Genomic DNA, 13,854 nt, shown 5'->3' with positions numbered 1-13,854 from the left:
GATTGTTGTATCTTATAATCAAATTTGTGGTACATAATAAGTGCATCCCTTTCCATAATAAAAAAAATTGATTAGTAAATTTTAAAACTTTTGATGATAAGTAATACCTAGCTATCCACTTATTATTTTATTATCCTCCACTTATTTGTCTATTTTTTTCTTCAAGGCAGCCACCTAGTGCAAGTAATTAGGCTTGATTTTTGTCACTTATAATCAAACTTGTGGTACATAATAAGTAGATCCCTTTGAATAATAAATAAAAATTGATCATTATATTTTAAGACTTTGTACAAAAACTAATACGTAGCTCTCCACTTATTTTTTTTATTATGTCCCACTTATTTGGCTATTTTTTTATTCAAGGCAGCCACCTAGTGCAAGTAGTATGGGTTGATTGTTTTATCTTATAATCAAATTTGTGGTACATAATAAGTACATTCCTTTGGATAATAAATAAAAATTAATCATTATATTTTAACACTTTGTACAAAAACTAATACGTAGCTCTCCACTTATTTTTTTATTATGTCCCACTTATTGGCCTATTTTTTTCTTCAAGGCAGCCAACTAGTGAAAGTAATAAGGGTTGATTGTTGTATCTTATAATCAAATTTAGGGTACATAATAAGTGCATCCCTTTAGATATCAAATAAAAATTGATCATTATATTTTAACACTTTGTACAAAAACTAATACGTAGCTCTCCACTTATTTTTTTTATTATGTCTCACTTATTTGCCTATTTTTTTCTTCAAGGCAGCCACCTAGTGCAAGTAATAAGGGTTGATTGTTGTATCTTATAATCAAATTTGTGGTAGATAATAAGTGCATCCCTTTCGATAATAAAAAAAATTGATTAGTAAATTTTAAAACTTTTTATGAGAAGTAATACGTAGCTCTCCACTTATTTTTTTATTATGTCCCACCTATTTGCCTATTTTTTTCTTCAAGGCAGCCCCTAGTGAAAGTAATAAGGGTTGATTTTTGTAACTTATAATCAATCTAGTGGTACATAATACATATATCCCTTTGGATAATAAATAAAAATTAATCATTATATTTTAACACTTTGTACAAAAACTAATACGTAGCTCTCCACTTATTTTTTTATTATGTCCCACCTATTTGCCTATTTTTTTCTTCAAGGCAGCCACCTGGTGAAAGTAATAAGGATTGATTTTTGTAACTTATAATCAAACTTGTGGTACATAATAAGTACATCCTTTGGATAATAAATTAAAATTGATCATTATATTTTAAGACTTTGTACAAAAACTAATACGTAGCTCTCCACTTATTTGCCTATTTTTTTCCTCAAGGTAGCCACCTAGTGAAAGTAATAAGCGTAGATTTTTGTAACTTATAATCAAACTTCTGGTTCATTAGAAGTGTATGCTTAAGATAATAAAAAAAGTTGTTTCATAAATTTTAAAACCTTGTAGGAAAACTAATACGTAGCTCTCCACTTATTTTTTTTATTATGCCCAACTTATTTGCTTCTTTTTTTCTTCAGGGTAGCCACCTATTTAAAGTAATAAGGGTTGATTTTTGTAACTTATAATCAAACTTGTGGTACATAATAAGCCCTTTGGATAATAAATAAAAATTAATCATTATATTTTAACACTTTGTACAAAAACTAATACGTAGCTCTCCAATTATTTTTTTTATTATGTCCCACTTATTTGCCTATTTTTTTCTTCAAGGCAGCCACCAAGTGAGAGTATTAAGGGTTGATTTTTGTAACTTATAATAGAACTTGTGGTACATAATAAGTACATCCCTTTGGATAATAAATAAAAATTAATCATTATATTTTAACACTTTGTACAAAAACTAATACGTAGCTCTCCACTTATTTGCCTATTTTTTTCCTCAAAGTGAAAGTAATAAGCGTAGATTTGTGTAACTTATAATCAAACTTCTGGTTCATTAGAAGTGTATGCTTAAGATAATAAAAAAAGTTGTTTCATAAATTTTAAAACATTGTAGGAAAACTAATACGTAGCTTTCCACTTATTTTTTTTATTATGCCCAACTTATTTGCTTATTTTTTTCTTCAAGGCAGCTACCTATTTAAAGTAATAAGGTTGATTTTTGTAACTTATAATCAAACTTGTGGTACATAATAAGTATATCCCTTTGGATAATAAATAAAAATTAATCATTATATTTTAACACTTTGTACAAAAACTAATACGTAGCTCTACACTTATTTTTTATTATGCCCAACTTATTTGCCTATTTTTTTCTTCAAGGCAGTCCCCTAGTGAAAGTAATAAGTGTTGATGTTTGTAACTTATAATTAAACTTTCTTTTAATATAAAGGAAGAGCATCCTTTGGATAATAAAAAATAATTACTTAATAAAGTGTAAAAGCTTGTAGGAAAACTAATACGTAGCTCTACACTCATTTATTTATTATGGCAAACTTGTTTGCATATTTTTTTCTTAAAGGCAGCCCCTAGTGAAAGTAATAAAGGTTGAATTTTGTAACTTATAATCAAACTTGTGGTACATAAGAAGTGCATCTTTAAGATAATAAAAAAAATTGTTTAATAAATTTTAAAACTTTGTAGGAAAACTAATACGTTGCTCTACACTTACTTTTTTATTATGACCAATTTATTTGCCTATTTTTTGCTTCAAGGCAGCCACCGAGTGAAAATAATAAGGGTTTATTTTTGTAACTTAAGTCAAACTTGTAATACATAGGAAGAGCATGCTTTTGGCTAATAAAAAAATTGTTTAATAAAGTTTAAAACTTTGTATGAAAACTAATACATAGCTCTCCACTTATTTATTTGTTATGTCCCAGTTATTTGTCTATTTTTGTCTTCAATGCAGCCACCTAGTGATAGTAATAAGGCTTGATTTTTGTAACTTATAATCAAACTTGTTGTACATAAGAAGTACATCCTTTGAATAATAAATAAAAATTGATCATTATATTTAAATACTTTGTAGGAAAACTAATACGTAGCTCTCCACTTATTTTTTTTATTATGTCTCACTTATTTGTCTATTTTTTTCTTCAAGGAAGCCACCTAGTGAAAGTAATAAGGGTTGATTGTTGTAACTTATAATCAAACTTGTGTGTGTGGTACATAAGAAGTGAATCGCTAAGATAATAAAAAAAATTGATGAATAAATTTTAAAACTTTGTACGAAACAAATACGCAGCTCTACACTAATTTTTTTATTATGCCCAATTTATTTGCCTTTTTGTTTCTTCAAGGCAACAACCTAGTGAAAGTAATAAGGGTTGGTTTTTGTAACTTATAATCAAACTTGTAATACATAAGAACTACATCACTTTGGATAATAAAAAATAATTGTTTAATAAAGTTTAAAACTTTGTACGAAAACAAATACGTAGCTCTCCATTTATTTGTTTGTTAAGCTCCATTTATTTGCCTATTTTTTTCTTCAAGGCAGCCACCTAGTGAAAGTAATAAGGGTTATTTTTTTAACTTATAATCAAACTTGTGATACATAATAAGTACATCCCTTTGGATAATAAATAAAAATTGATCATTATATTTTAACACTTTGTACAAAAACTAATATGTAGCTCTACACTTATTTTTTTATTATATTCCACTTATTTGTCTATTTTTTTCTTCAAGCCAACCATCCTAGTTAAATTAACAAGGGTTGACTTTTATAAATTATAATCAAACTTGTGGTACATAAGAAGTGCATCCATTTGGATAATAAAAAATAATTGTTTAATAAAGTTTAAAATTTGTACGAAAACTAGCTCTCCACTTATTTGTTTATTATGCCCCATTTATTTGTCTATTTTTTTTTTTCAAGGCAGCCACTAGTGAAAGTAATAAGGGTTGATTGTTGTAATTTATATTCAAACTTGTGGTACATACATCATTTGGATAATAAATAAAAATTGATCAGTATATTTTTATAATTTTTACGAAAACAAATACGTAGTTCTTCACTTATTTATTTTATTATGTCCCACTTATTTGCCTATTTTTTTCTTCAAGGCAGCCACGTAATAAGGGTTGATTTTTGTATATTATAATCAAACTTGTGGTACATAAAAAGTGCATTCCTTTCGATAAAAAAATGATAAGTAGGTTTTCAAACATTTTAGGAAAAGTAAGACGTAGTTCTCCACTTATTTGTTTATTATGTCTCAATTATTTGCGTATTTTTTTCTTCAAGGCAGTCACCTAGTGAAAGTAATAAGGGTTAATTTTTGTAACTTATAATCAAACTTGTAGTACATAAGAAGTGCATCCATAGGACAATAAAAAAAATTATTTAATAAATTTTAAAACTTTGTACGAAAACTAATACGTAGCTCTACACTTATTTGTTTATTATGCCCGACTTATTTACCCACTTTTTTACTTCAAGGAGTTACCTAGTGAAAATAATAAGGATTGATTTTTATAACTTATAATCAAACTTGTGATAAATAAAAAGTGCATCCCTAGGACAATAAAAAAAATTAATAAATTTTAAAACTTTCTACGTAAACTAATACGTAACTCCATACTTATTTGTTTATTATGTCCCATTTATTTGCCTTTTTTTTTTCAAGGCAGCCACCTAGTGAAAGTAATAAAGGTTGATTTTTATAACTTATAATCAAACTTATGATACATATGAAGTGCATGCATTTGGATAATAAAAAACAATTGTTTAATATAGTTTAAAACTTTGTACGAAAACTAATACGTAACTCTTCATTTATTTGTATATTATGTGTCACTTATTTGCCTATTTTTTTCTTTTCAACACAGTCATCTAGTGTAAGTGATAATGGTTGATTTTTGTAACTTATAATCAAACTTGTGGTACATAAGAAATGCATCCTTTTGGATAATAAAAAATAATAAGTGGATTTTCAAACTTTGTACAAAAACTAATATATAGCCCTCCACTTATTTGTTTATTTTTTCCCACTTATTTACCTATATTTTTCTTCAAGACAAGACAGTCACTTAGTGAAAGTAATAAGAGTTAATTTTTGTATCATATAATCAAATTTAAGTATGTTACAACTGCAACAATAAAAAATGGGATTAATGTATAAGGACATAAAAAGAATCATTCTTCTATAATTTTGTTCCCAAGGTATACATGTATGTTTACTGTCTAAAAAGTAAAACCAGATTCTTTTCCTTTGTTTGTGGTTGAATGTTACAAACAAAAAATTATGCTTACAAACTCTAATATACCCTATCAAAGAATTGGTGTTAACTAAAGCTAAAAAAATGTTCTAATGATATCTATCTATAGAAGTATAAAAATAACTATAACAATTGAGTTTTCTTATTTCCTTGTTTTCCCTTTGTTTTTCCCCTCCCAACTTGACTCTTATTTTTTGTGAACTTTGTAGCCAACCTAGGAGGAAATTTATCCTTTGATCTCAACATTTCACCGTGTTTTTCGGCCAATTTTGAAAGCATGTTTCAAAGTTCAATTGGATTTTTATCAATTTCTCTTTCCTTCTGCATTTCATCTCTTTCAGTTATCACTGATTGAATCCTTTCTTGTTCCACAGAAGATCATATTCAACCTTAACTGACTACAAAACTACTATCTTGAGGAACACTATTATATCAAACCCTTTCTCCATCTTCAGACAGCATCTCTAGGACAAACCTGTGCAAGTCCACCACACAAACACAGTAAATACTAGACAAGTACAGTAAATCGAAACCTTAAAGATTCTATAAAAGTCATTTACGTGAATGTGTCTGTCATCACTGAAGCTATGATTTCTGCTGGTAGTTATCAGTTTCAACTCTCCCCTGTGGGTTGTCATCTCATCTAATATCTCTGCATCGCAGAAGTCCTCTTCGCTTCCTACAGTATCAGTATCTTGCTCCATATCCTGATAAAAAGATTTTTCAGGTCCTATAAGCTGAAAACCTTGGAATATACAAACAAATTACTAGAATTCAAAGATCACCCGTACCATTTTCAAAGCAGGTGGAGCTCCAACAATTTCCTCGTACCCAGAAGCATCTAGTTCTTCGAGATGGTTAGGCTTGAATATCTTTGGAAGCACGCGTTCTCTTATGAATATGAGAAGGAAGAATGGTACAGGGAACAGTACTCCAACATAAGGAATCCAAGTCACCCCGTAACATATTAAAAAATATCCTAACTGTAAGAGTGTAAATGTAGCTATGGTCTTGAATGGTACATCTTCCACAAAAGAGGCATGAGAACCTTCAAAAATTCTGCCCATGACAAAATACAACATTAGCTTCTTACAGTAATGAAAATGCTTGGTGAAAATGTAAATGTGAATGTAATTGTTGGAGATGTCACATCAACTAGAGATAAAGCAATTTATATTATAAGTCAGGGTTGAGTTAGGTCTAAAGTTCAATTCTTAACCGTAATGGTGCAACCTGGTGATATATTATTGGTGAAAATGTAAATGTGAATGTCACTTTTGGGAATGCTACATCAACTAAAGATAAAGCGACTTTATGTAGGAGTTGAGTTAGACTTAAAGTCCATTTCTTAATCATAATGGTGCAACCTGGTGTTATATTATTGGTTTTTCTTATTGGGAAACAAGTATTATCATCAGAAAGGAAAGAAAATTTTGATAGCCATGATCATTAATCTCCCAAATTCAAAACATTATGCAGAGAAAATAGTTTACAGAAGGTGATATACTTACTTGTAACGGCGGCTTGGGGTGATGAAGAGGAGCAATATCCTTTCCCAGAACTGATTTCCTGGGAGACTATCAATTGCCATGTAAGCAAAATATCCCCATAGAACAGAGGTTGGTATCTCTCTGATTACAGGCATGGCTAGGATTGAGAGACCGACCAGGAGAGACTGCAAAAGGTTGGTCACTCTTTGCTCATGAACCTCGACTGGTAGATATTCATCTTTGTGTTTCTCCTCCAAACTTGCTTCTGGATCATCATTGTTCCTAGATTTCGTTACAGCTTGCTTTGAAGTCTCCGACTCTTTAACCTGCACCAATTTCAAAACATTCTTATCACTCTTTCGACATGCCATTTCAAATAGATGTGATACTTTGATTTTTATACTAGTCCTGTATATGGAGAGTAGAATCTTGACTTATTTTTCGTTTCTTTTTAAATTTTTTTAAAAAGACAGAAAAAATTTAAAATAAAAATTATAATAGAGAAAGTAATTTAAAATAATTAATTAAAAATGTTGAGATTAATTTTAATTTGATTTGGTAGAAGCAACAAAATATAAAATAATTTGAGTGTAAATAAATTTTAAAAAAAGTTAAGTATAATTCCAATTTTGATTTTGTAATATAATTGAAAATAAATGTTTACATAAATTTTTTTTTTAAACATATCAAGATACATGTATTGTTTACATAAGTTTTTTTTTTCAAACATTATTACATAAATTTATTACTACATTTTAATAAATATTTAAAATAAATTGTATATTAAATAACTATTCCATGAGAGTTATGTATAATTTATTATTTCTACAATTTTAAATTTTAGATCATTAATGATTAAGAACCAGGAATTCTGAGGCAATAGATGATGCTTACCTTCTTCCTCAGAACTGCTAAACTCTTTGTATGCATGGGGGACTGTGGAAGGACTCCATTTGAAGGAGGAAGGCCAAGGAACCCACAAATCAGAGTCTGAGAAAATGAAGGTGTGAGCAACTTCATCAACATGGAATAGCACAAGGCCAAGTTCTAAGAAGGGTATCAGAGACAAATTAACAAACCATTATTCCAAGCAGGAAAACATCATAGTGGTAGGCTGTTGGTTTTTGAAGGTTAAATTTTTTCTGTTGTGCCATCTGCGAAGCTACACTGTGATCAAAAAAGTATAAGCCTGCTATCATCAGAGCTGGAACAGTTGACCCAAATACATAAGATGGGGGTACCTTCCACATATCCTGCATTTTGCAGTAACTGTTAGATGGATGTTTGGACACCTAAATTCAAATCATCACTGATTTCTGTTCACAATGATGAACACTAACGTCTAACCTAACAGCAGCACGCATATATGGCATGGACAGAATCAACAGAAACATAAAAACAATGTATTTTGCATAGCAACCTAAGCCAACAACGGATCTAATAATTCTGTTTCAAAAGAATGCACTTTGGTTGGGAAAAGTTGTACACAACGTATAAGGGTACCTACCTTCACAACTGTCCAGTGATAGAGTGATTTAGGTTCCCAGGGTAGAGGAGAAACAAGCCTTCTAGGAACGCCATCTGGAACTTTTTTTGGTACAGCATAAGATAGTGCAGTCCATAACACTACCATCAATGGAATCCCATAATCTGCTATAAGTCCTCGTAGCCACCCTGCGTTGGATGCCAGAATAAGAAACAAATAATGACACGGTAAATCAAGCTCTATCTTGCAAGATATCATGCATCATTTACCTGTTCCATATCTCCACGATCTTGCTCTTCTGCTTACTAGGGCAGTGAAAAGTAATCCAAAACCGAAAATGATTGCAAGTAATCCATTTGTATACAGCCACTGGAATTGAAATTCCTCTGCAGAAGGATCTTCGTCCTTGACTGTGTTGAACTCCTCTATCAATCCCTGTGGTTCAATTCAAGTTTAAATAACTGTCATGTTGAGTTCTGCGGTACCAAATTTACAATCTATTTTGCTAGGAGAGAAAGCAATACCTTTATAGCCTCTTGAAAGAAAAGAACAGTTATGAGCATGCCAAATAACTCCCCAGCAATTCTTGTAAACCTTGAGATGATTGAGCAAGCATTAAAAACTGCAAGCACCACCAGGAAGATTCCCGTCCAAACACAAACCCTGCAGCACAGGTCAGCATTGAAGTTAGACAAATCAGTAATGCAGATGATTCAGGAAATGTGAAAATGCAGAAACAGAATCATAATGTAAAATGCCGTACCAACTAAGCACAGCCATAAAGAGCTCTCTACCCAGTCCAGGGGTTTTTTGGCAAATACTGAACAAGTAAGTGTACATTATGACAGTGGGTTCAGCAACTCCTAAAATCAACAAAGGTTGGCCACCAAATATTGAGTGGATAATTCCACAAATAGCAGTAGATGCCATTGTTTCCACTATGCCCATAGTTCCATCTGTCAAAAAACACCATATGGAAGCTCACTAATAGAAACATCAACCATGATTTGGTATCCACCAAATGACAATAGCTATTTGCTCAAATATTTGAGTGTTGATAGAAAGAGATTGTTTTACCAGTATCCCTGTGAAGTTGCTGTCCAAAAACAATAACAGGGAGGGCAGAGGCAAAGAATATGTAGAAAGTTGGAGCCCATGTGCTGCCAAAGAAGCATGAATCAAAATTTTGTTGATAAATACATGACATTATAGAAAAGGAAAAGAAAATCCCAAGTCTGCAATGTGTTCCCCAAAGGAGAGAAGAGTTACCTTGGACCAGAACAGATATCACAAATCCAATCTTGTTTATAGCATTGATATCTTCCCTTGAAATCTTCAATTATTCCCTTAAATGGTGCTTCCATGTTTTTTCACTGCTGATGGAGAAAACTATGCACAGCACAGATTAGATATACCAATTGACAACTTTTAGAAAACTGATTGCACTTGAAGATACTACCAAGTGTGATGTAATGGGATGAACTTTTTGGCTGGTGAAGTCAATTAGCATGCACTTAAATAAGAAGAAAGGAGGGAATGAGACATAGATAATGGAATCAAAGACACAGCAAAACAATAAAGAAAGGACGAAATTGACACTTAAAGAAATCGCAGCCAATAGTTGGATACATGTGATGAAAATGCATCTTTTCAGTTGCCGCGTGTGTACACCACAAAAACCACATTTTAAAATATAGGAAATCTTTGGAACCCATTCCTTGTTTTTTATGGTAATCTAGGAAATCAAGGACCAGTCAAAGATTACACACAACATATGAACATCTCATGATCGATGATGATCAGCTAGTACTTGGCGGTGGGATAAGCAGAATGTCAATTATTTATTACAAACAACTTTACAGACATTTTGGGTCGGTGGTTGCAAAATTATTCAGAACTAAAATTGAATAAGAAGAATGTGTTTGGGAAACTATAAAATCTAGATTATTTCAATAATGGATAATAAATTATATGATTGATTATTGTTATAGCAGATTATAATCATAGTCAATTTTAAACTTATTTTTCAGAAAAGAACTTTTTTACTAAATTTCAGCAAATGTACAAACATTTCAGCTTATTTTATATACAAAACCAATTGAAACTAAAAAGGTAAACTTTCCAAAACACACTCACAGTGACATGACTTATGTGTAAAATATTTCTATTTTAAAAAAAGGCCCATCATAAAATTTTAATTGAAGGCAAAAGGTATCTAAAATTGTTTCAAGCGAAGATAAACAATACAGCATGAAATCAAACAGGATTCTTGATCATAAAATTAAACAGGTAAATATTTACATAAAATCAGGCTTAGGTAAAATGTAACGTGGATTTAAAGAAAAAGATGAAGATTATGAAAGAGGAGTAATGTAAAAGGGGTGCTCACAGTTCAGAAGACACAGAAATGCAGCAATGTAGGCAATGAAGAACTGAGAGAAGCTAGGCAGCGGCAATGGCATGTATATAAGGCGATTGAGGAGGCCACAACAAAACCATGACTTCAAGAGAAGAAAAGGAGATATTAATGCAGGTTAATTAACAATTAGAACAATCATTAATTGAGATAAGTGAGAAAGCGTGAAAAGTGAGACATTTGAAGAATGAAGAGGGTCCACACGGAACCTGAAGAAACAAGAGAGATATATGTATGGATGTATATTGGTTGGTGAAACGGTGCAGTGATGGGGGACCCTTTCTGTTTCTGGGAATCTTCTCTCTCTCACTGTGGAGCAAACAAAGAAGAGAAGAGGGACACCACTGTAGCGAGGGAAGAGGGTCTCAGTCAAAGGGCAATGCAAAAATTAGAAACTAAAAACCAGGATTTGTTGGTCCCATGTAAGGGAGATCCGATTGAACATCCTAGGATTTCGGAGGGGTCCATGCTGTGGTGTGGTGTGGTGTGGTTTCACACTCCCCCTTTCTATTTTAAAATATTACTCCTTCAACAGGTTAATTAAGACAAAATATGAGGTTTATTCAGTACACATCCTTGAAAAAGTTACCAAACAATGCAACTTTTTTAGGATAGTGTCGTTAACCTCAAATATTTTATGTCGCAATCATAAATAAGCTTCATTGGATTCAATAACATTATTTTGTTTAGTTTATAAGGAGAAACGTAAAATGGTTATCGTCACTTGCCTTTCTTCGTGCTTCGTTCAGGATAAGCCAATCTTCCAACTTTCGCGCAATTCTAACAAATAACATAGCCACCTGCTTACTAATCCGCAAGAGCAGTAAATCAGGTGAAAGAAACAGAGAAAAAAAAATTACTAAAACAAGAACATTGGAGAAAAATGGGTTGTGTAGAAACATAAGTTGGCATGTGATTGTGCAGGGTGTGAGCTGGGAGAAGGAAAGTGCGTGAAAGTGAGGGTGAGAGAAACGACAATGGGGGAAGCGCGTTTGGCACTGAGGAGCTGGATTTAGGTGGTTAATTTGGATTTTAGTGTTTTGGTTGTTGGAATTTGGAACATTCATTACATACATTCCACATTCGTTCGTCCTTGTTTTGGTTTTCATTCTTTGAATGCAGAGAGGGTACTTAGGTCTTCCACTTTCATCTTCTGATTATCTCAAGGATGTTGACAGTACGACAACCGTTACTTCTTCTACACCGACATTACAACTCTTATGTCTATTGTCTATTGTTTTAATATTTTTCTCATATTTAATTACAAACATATCCATCGTATTTTTTATTATTAAAATAATCACCTCAATAAAAAGAGTTGCTATAAAAAAATTATCTGACAAACTTGATAAAATTTGAATAATAAAATTAAAATAGATTAATTTTTTATTTTTTAATTAAAATATAATAAAAAGTAGTACTTTTTGTTTAACTAAATAATTTGTCAAATTTTATTAAAAAAATACTTTGTTAAAGTATTACTTTTCTTATAAAAATCAATTTAAGACATTAAGATTTGAAAAAAAAAGTTGAAAGTTAAACTAAGAAAAAAATTGTAAAATATTAAAAAAAAGTTAGATAAAAGTTTATGAAAAATTGTGAATGAGGTAATCAGTTTAATAGGTTATTAAAATATTTTAATTGTTAAAATTAGAACATTATTACGAATTTAATATTAAATATAATAAACATGAAAATGCAATTCTTGAATAAAAAAGTTATTTTAATGAGAAATGTCATAATGCGTTTTAAACATGAGTCAATCCAACTCATCACAAATTTGAATTGAATTAGATTGAAAAAAATTCAGCTTTTTCAAAAATAAATTGAATTCAATCCGGCTCACTTAAACTACAGGTTAAACAGGTTTGAACTGGATTAAAGTTGGGTTGATTCATTTAACCCACCAACATTTTTTTACATTTTTTTTTAATTTTTTTTTAATTATTTACTATTCTTAATTATATAGGTTCACAATTTCATATTTTTAAATGCTATAATGTTATTCAATAATATTTGAATAATTTAAATGTTTAATTAATTTTATTGTCAAGTTATATATGTTGATATTTTAATCTTTAATTATAATCTTAATAGTATATTACTTAAGCAATGGTCTTACAAATAAATTTTTCTAAATTAGCATAACAAAAATGTGTAGTTTTTTCATTTATATTTTGTTGAATAGCATAACAGAAAATGTGTAATATTAGTCATGTTTTCTTGGACACTTTCTTGGAAACAATTCATCATATATTGGTGTGAGCATGATGAAGACATTAGTTCTCGATTTTACTGTGATTGTCATCTCATGGGTTGTTTAAAATTTTATTTAAATATTTAAATAATTAAAAATAAATAAATATTTTTTTATGTGGATTGGTGAGCTAACCTACTTAACCCATCAATCCGTAGTAGATTGAGCCGAGTTGCAAAATTTATAGCTCATTACAAAATGAGCTGAGTTAAACTCGTTAATTTTTAACCTGACTCGTGATGAGTAAACCCGTTTGACATTTCTAATTTTAATAATTAAGCAACATTTTAACATGTTTTTTCACTCTAATATCATTGTTCACTCCGATACAATTGTTCATCGAGAGGATGAAAGAAAACTAAGTCACTAAACAAACATAACTTAAGAGTATAAAAATATCATTCACTTAATATTTAGTTGTATAATGCAATTTTGAGAATAGTACTAACCAATTATATATTTTATAAAAAATGAAAAGTAACCTCAAAATTTATTATTTCACTGTACAAAAGCTTATATTTTCTTAATTATTTTTTAATTTAATTTTCTTAATTAAGTTTTTTTAATTTAACTTTGTAGTTAATTGAGATAATATGATTGTTATTTTATATCATCATTACTAATTATGTGTGTCTAAAGAAAACAAATATTATAATTAGATTTTAAGTTTCTCATAACTTTTAATATTTTTAATTAAAGTAATATTTTAAACAAATGTTTTTATAGGCATTCAAAATCTTCAATTTTTTTCAACTGGATGACAAAATTATTTAAATCTCAAGCATATAATACCATAAATCGGAAATTATGGAATTGTAATTATTTTTATGACATCCTTTCATTTTCTTAAATTAAATAATCGAACAAAAATTAAACCTACCGACCATGTAGAAATATAGAACAATATAGATAACCAAGATTGGAAACAACTTTTTTTCTTGTGATCTAAATCTGTGATATTGTCCTTAAAAATTTAAAATCAAACAATCATATTATTTTACTTGACGACAAAATGAAACGATAAATATTTAATTAGAAATAAA

General features: G+C 30.1%; 1 protein-coding gene across 8 annotated transcripts; it reads right to left on the bottom strand.

The window, feature by feature from the left end:
* Positions 1–5,062: 5,062 nt before the first annotated feature.
* Positions 5,063–11,644, bottom strand: LOC114162294 (boron transporter 4-like). Of its 8 annotated transcripts, none has more exons than XM_085667130.1 (13): positions 11,283–11,644; positions 10,528–10,639; positions 9,408–9,527; positions 9,216–9,298; positions 8,902–9,094; positions 8,663–8,801; positions 8,408–8,573; positions 8,160–8,326; positions 7,732–7,905; positions 7,547–7,642; positions 6,674–6,978; positions 5,954–6,221; positions 5,063–5,869 (listed from the first exon to the last, which is right to left on the bottom strand). In XM_085667130.1, the coding sequence occupies exons 3-13, from the start codon at positions 9,500–9,502 to the stop codon at positions 5,627–5,629; spliced, it is 1,929 nt and encodes a 642-aa protein (XP_085523256.1). In that variant the 5' UTR covers positions 9,503–9,527; positions 10,528–10,639; positions 11,283–11,644; the 3' UTR covers positions 5,063–5,626. The 8 variants fall into 8 exon arrangements, with proteins under 8 accessions (XP_085523256.1, XP_085523257.1, XP_085523255.1 ...); XM_085667131.1 differs by having other exon boundaries at positions 9,408–9,514; XM_085667129.1 differs by having other exon boundaries at positions 9,408–9,651; positions 11,283–11,643.
* Between the last annotated feature and the right edge of the window lie 2,210 nt (positions 11,645–13,854).

Source organism: Vigna unguiculata, chromosome 9 (genome assembly GCF_037176805.1).
Source record: "Vigna unguiculata cultivar grain cowpea cultivar isolate G323 ecotype 2 chromosome 9, ASM3717680v1, whole genome shotgun sequence".
Lineage (NCBI taxonomy): Eukaryota > Viridiplantae > Streptophyta > Magnoliopsida > Fabales > Fabaceae > Vigna > Vigna unguiculata.
Note: the sequence above shows the minus strand (reverse complement) of the source record. Positions and strands in the feature narration are given on the sequence as shown.